We start from the raw sequence: 5759 nt of genomic DNA on the forward strand, positions 1-5759 counted from the left end.
CCGCGGGAGCCACAGCGCCCCGCCGGGAGCGCGGGTCCACCCAGACGCAGTCGGGCGTGTCCTCGGTTTATTTTCTTTGCAGACCCGAATGCCGGGGCGGGGATGGCCCAGGTCACTCGGTGTGACATTTCAAACCCTGCCACTTGTTTTCTTGAAAACTGGCTTTAGAGCTCGCAGGAAATAACCGAGAGATACCGAATCTCCAGCAGCCCCGGGCGAGCGCACGGAACGCGGGCTCAGGTTTTCCCCTCCGCGAGTTTAACTCTTTGGCAGCCTCACTCGCCGCACTCGGGAGCTGCCAGCCAAGCAGCCCAACCGCGACTCTTGAGAAATCGCTGCCGTTGGCTTTGTTTCCCTGTCCCTCGAGTGAAATGACCCGCAAGTATATCGTTCTCTGCCCGGGATTTGTTTTGAAAGACGGCAGTGCCCCGAGTAGGGGGCAGCTGCGGTGGCGGGATGGAGTACTGGGCGCCTTCTGCTAAAAGCCGCGGCTGCTTGCACGGCAGAGCTGACGGCAGGCACCGTCGCCCGGTCGCGAGGGAAGGCTGGAAGTCGGGAGGGCAGTTATCGAAAGAAAATGGGAGGTGGTGGGGAAATTGGGTCACGTGTCTATTTTGCTTCCTGAAAGTCAAGGTGATGCTAGCACAAAAATTAAAAAGGACACTTCCCTTCGGGATTTAGGAAACGGTGCTGCAAACTTAGAGATAAGGGAAGAGATACGTCGGGTTAATGAGGACCAGCTTTACCTCTCAAGGATCCAGATACGGTTTTAATAATCAGGGTTAGGCTCTTTGAGGCTTCATTCTCTTAACTTAGACCATTCCCTCCCAAACAGAAATAGTTCCTTTTACCTTTTGACTGGCCGTTGGATAGAGGGCTAAACTTCCAAGAAATCTTCCTTTCAAAAACTTTTAATTTATCCACAATATTGGGTTTTGTCATCTTAAAAAAAAAAAAAAGGTTCTTGAATAATTTCATTAATGGTTGTTAATTAGCTCCACATTTTTTTATTTTGACAGCACTATTTTAATGTCATGAATGGAAACATCTGTCTAGTCATCTCTTTATCATTCATAGATCGAAATCTAATTCCTCTTTTTGATGTTTTTGAATACTGGGAAATTACCCAGATAAAAGTGGTTACTGTATATTGGGATGCCTGTGTCTATCTGTATTTACTGTATTAAACATCATAAGCTTTTCCCCTGTAGTTTCTTGCCAGCTGCCCTAAGTGGCACATTGTTTTCCAGGGAAAGGAGTTGACTTTGAAGCTTTATTACAATGGTCCCTGGTGAGGTGTCGGATCTACGGTTGGTTAGTTACATTAATATCAGTTTTAATGGCTCCCGGGTCATTTTTAAACATCTTCTGTAATACAGTAGGGATTTTCTTGTAAATTAAATTGCCTGTAACAATTACAAGTCTTGTATTTTATGTTTACTGAACTTTTAAAGTGACATCCCCAATTGTGTAGTAAAAAGTCAGTTCAGTAGGAAAGGCCATAGGTGGAAGACGGGAGTTCGTTATTTGACTAGATTCACTTTAGGATAAGATATTCTCCAAAGACTTATCTAATCATTTGGATAGCTCTATGAAATTGAGGCAGTAGATTCCCAGAGATGCAAAAACTTTTGGATTTTATATACAGAACACAGATTGAAAGGCTGCATAATTCTGGGAAATTCAGAGGCCCTGTACCAGTATTCCCAATAAACTAATAGAGAATGAACTGTGGGACAGAAATCATCCTTTCAATTTTGAATATGAAATAGCTTAAAGCTCACTTCTGTCAGAGTTGCAACTACTGGGTGTGAGACATTGTCTAGAATCGTTCTCAGGAAAATGTGAGATTCTGCCACTGCAGCTTTGGGGGAGGGGCATAAACTGCCACACATTGAGTTGGCCCCGTTTTCCCATACAAGTGTTCGCCAAAGAGCAGGAGACTTAGCCGGATGGCAGCCGTGCTGGAGAGAGGAAACAATGAATGAATAATAAACTATTTGCAGAGAAGTTTCCAGTGGACTTGTGATAAAAGCAGGAAATTCAAAGTTTATTAAGCTGATGTAGGGAAGATTAGAGGCTTTTAAATATGGGTCTGATTGATGTAAAGGTAAACTTTCCTCAAGATACAGGGACTGGATGCAATAACGAGGACTGGGTAACCAATTACAGACGGCACCTTGTTGACAGAGACTGTGCGTGGAGTTAGACGGAGCAGTGAGGGGAGAGGAAAAGGGCACGAGCAAGGACTGCACTGCGACCCAGCTCCGTTTACAGAGCAAGTCTGGGCCCCCAGCAAGCTGCGGGGATGGGCGGGAGTGCCAGGTGAGTGCAGCCTTTGGATGAGGGCACCTCCCTGGCTGGAGACTCGAGGCAGGGCACCTAAGGGGTTGGTGTGGGGACAGAGGCGGGAGACCCTGTGTTGGGGACGAGGGAGCAGGGAGAGGGGGTGGGACAGTGGGGTGGAGAGGAGGGACACCTCCCTCGCTTACTGGCAGGGAGCTCGAGAAGAGCCGACCCCGGCGGGCGGAGGTGAGGTCGGACCGAGGTCACAGGGCCCCGGCCGCCTAGAGAAGCGGCAGCCTCGGTGGCTTGGCCCATGGGGAGGAACCCGGCTGGACTGGGTTACAGGTTTACTTGCGAGTGCACTGGTTCCCGGGAGGTGGCTGCGGCGTGCCCGTCACTGGTGGCTCTCGACTGGAAAGCAGCCTGTGGTACCGTGAGGCGTTTGGGCGGCGAGTCTCATAAATGCGATTTTTCCTCTCTTGCTGGACCGCCCGGGTCCAGGCACCGTTGTCCTGGGAGGAGGGGGTCTCTGCGCCCCAGGGGCTGGGCCGGTCTGGTCCGCAGGAGCCGGATGCAGTGTAGACGAGCGGCGTGGAGCCCCGGGTCCCGGCGGCAGGGGCGGCGGGAGCTCCGAGGGCTCAGGGTGCAGTCGCCGGCTTCTGTTGTGACATCGGGCCTTCCCCTTCTCGCGGTTTGTGAAGCAGTGAAAACGCAGCGGCGGCAGCTGCATGAGCTGTCCCCACCGCAGGCGGGTAGGTTTGCTTAAAAACAAAAACAGAAACACAAAGAAACTTCTCTTCCAGCCCCTGAGTCTTGCATCCGATTCGTACTCAGGCCGTTTTCCACCCAGATCTCAGTTGTTGCTACATCCTGATCCTCAGAAAAGACTGCGCTGTCACTTGGTGTCCCTCTTAGCGCACCCCCTTCAGGTGCAGAAAGGTGGGTTGGGGGGGAGGAGGGGTCCCACGCACTGGAGCCGCTGTGACCTGCGACTTCACTGGTCCCGAGGTGGCTTCAGTTCACGTTCATTTCAGAAAATACCCGCGGTGACTCACTGTGCTTGATCTTTCCGGACTGGGCTTATTCTGCAGAATGACTTCGGTTCGGCAGTGCCCGCGGCTCTCCCGCCGTCTGCTGGGAAAGGTTAGGCCGACCCACGGATGCAGTGCTCTAAATTCATGTCCAAAGGCCGAAGGCATGTATGTAATTACAACGTAGAAGTGTTATCTACGTCTTTACCCCAAACCTTAAACAGAAACATTACGGCAGCTTCACTTTAATTAAGTCTTTAAGATACTTCTAGGGTCGGAGTAGCATTTTTCTTTCAAATTTGTTTTGTTTTTACCAGAAAAGTCACCACTGCAAACAGAATAAGTTATTTTATTACAAGAACAAAGCAGACTTGCTAATTTTTGTCTACTTTCACCCACGTTACAAATACAAAACATATATTATAGGATGGAAGTTACTAAACTCCAAGGTATTGTGCATAAATGACATGAACTCAACTTGCAAAATCAGCAAGTAGAATGTTAAAGTATCTACAGTCATTATAAATAGTTCAAAGTATATACCATATCTATAGTACAGGGGGAGTATACACATGAGAATGAGTTTCTTCAGGAAGCGAGAATGTCTGTTTGAACGATTTAAAATATGAATGAGGGTACTCAGATACAGAACCACCCAAACATTTATTATTTTTCCTTTTGTAAGAAAAACTGTCGAGCTTCTTCCCAGGCCTGCTGAGGAAATCTGTTAGCCAGTTCAAGATAGTCTTGGGAACAAAGGCATCTTCCTGAGAGGAAAAAAGGAAAATAATTAAATTATAAGAAGAGAAATTCTTCAAAGTTTAAGCAATTATTTTGATATCCGACCACAAAATGGAGACATAAACTTCAAACAAACCATGATGCAGTGTATGTAAATAAACAAGGTAGTTGATCTATCTCTATCGCTATCTATAAAAACTATATTTTAATCACAATCTATTTTGTGCTTCTAACATAACCTCTATGTAACACATAATAAAAAAAACTTTTGGAATCCAGAGTAAGAAAATAGTCAAAAATAAGGATAGTGATCACAACACAGTGACAGCCGTATCTTTTTCCTTAAATTAGCCTTGTCAGGGTATATCTGTATATAAACTGGACTTGTTTTCTAAAATAGTCTAATTGGTATAAAACATGATTTTAGTTTCAATATAACTTTAAAAATGCTCAATCTGCCATTCAGTCGGTCATCTAATAAAGCAAAGGGAAGAATTAGGAGCTTCATTAACTACCAATGTACAGAAAGCAAACACTTTCATGACTGGGCAGTCACCGAGCAGCAGCGAGTCCTTGCAAACCACAGTTCTTCCTGGGCAGTAGGGATGTGGTACTACCCGGAGCTCTTTACACTGAGCTTCACCTGGGCAAAGAACTCCAAATGTCTTGAAGCATTTTATGGTGACTTAACCTGAGCAAAAGGGGAACAGATGTCAAAAGTACAAACTGACAACTAAGTAAGGTGTCATCATTTTTTTTTTAATCAAGTAAGCATATTATGAGCTGTCACCAAATATAGCGATGACTGAGCAAAGCAGGGACCAATTCCCCACTTGCTGTTTTGTGGATTAAGCTCACTGTAATCAGGGTAAGCAATGGAGGCAGAGAAGATGGTCCGCTGGCAAAGAAAGAAGGCTGAGAGGCTCCCAGAGGCCCCAGCCAACCGAGCAGACAGAGGCAGCCCCTGGGATTCGCCTGCCAGATACGCAGCTAATGGCGACTCATCCTTAGAGTCAGGAGAAAAGAAAAAGGAATGTCTGTGCTTCTTACTGGCAAAGAAAATGCCGTGCAGTTAAAAAACACATCGGAAGATTTTTCTAGGTATTTTCATATACTCGCGATCGAAAGAACTGTTTTGTAAGAGACAGTAACAAAGTATGCTGATATCGCCCAAGTCGCCCCCAATCACTTCTTTCTCTTTTCTGACTGAGTCAGGGCAGAACTGAACTTCCACACTAATCTGGCTCGGACAAATGGCACCGACCGTGATGTTGACTTGCATTCATAAGGAGGGGCACAGCTTTCTGTTTACTTCTGTGAGTACTTGAGTTACTCAAACGTGACATTTTTCAGGATAATGTTACAGCTCTATTCCTCTTCTCTTCTATGTCCTTTTCAGCACCTGCTCACTACAGATAATTGTGTGTGAGTGTGAGAGACAGAGTCCAAGACGACCCCCTAAGTGAGGGCGACTTGGTGGGTACCCGAGAGGGTCCTGCTGGGCGTGGGCCTGTGACTGGCCACTTTAAAGACTATCAAACTAGTGGAAGAACTGGGGAAGCTGGGTCCGGGTCCCCATCCGAGACACTGTCACGACCTCAAAGAGTGCCTGCACACCTAAGCTGCAGTCTGGAGGATTTTAAAAGTAAAAGTGTACTTAAGAATTCTACATCTCCAGCTCTGATCACAGGAAACACCTCA

General features: G+C 46.7%; 2 protein-coding genes across 3 annotated transcripts in view; one reads left to right on the forward strand and one right to left on the reverse strand.

Annotated features, from left to right (window-relative positions):
* ISL2 (ISL LIM homeobox 2) overlaps positions 1-3500 on the forward strand; it is a 9937-nt gene extending 6437 nt beyond the window's left edge. The window contains exon 8 of one of the 2 annotated variants that reach the window (XR_003047815.1): positions 2191-3500. The gene's annotated coding sequence lies outside the window, so the exon portion shown is untranslated. Of the gene's footprint in view, positions 1-82; positions 1422-2190 lie in introns of those variants that run through there. The other variant, XR_003047814.1, reaches the window with a different exon arrangement.
* A 150-nt stretch (positions 3501-3650) lies between these two features.
* The window catches only part of SCAPER (S-phase cyclin A associated protein in the ER), a 176281-nt gene continuing 174172 nt past the window's right edge, over positions 3651-5759 (reverse strand). The window contains 1 exon segment of the mRNA XM_025050312.1: positions 3651-4084. Coding sequence (XP_024906080.1) covers positions 3984-4084 — 101 coding nt within the window. The 3' untranslated portion in view covers positions 3651-3983.

Source organism: Pteropus alecto, unplaced genomic scaffold, assembly GCF_000325575.1.
Source record: "Pteropus alecto unplaced genomic scaffold, ASM32557v1 scaffold60, whole genome shotgun sequence".
Lineage (NCBI taxonomy): Eukaryota > Metazoa > Chordata > Mammalia > Chiroptera > Pteropodidae > Pteropus > Pteropus alecto.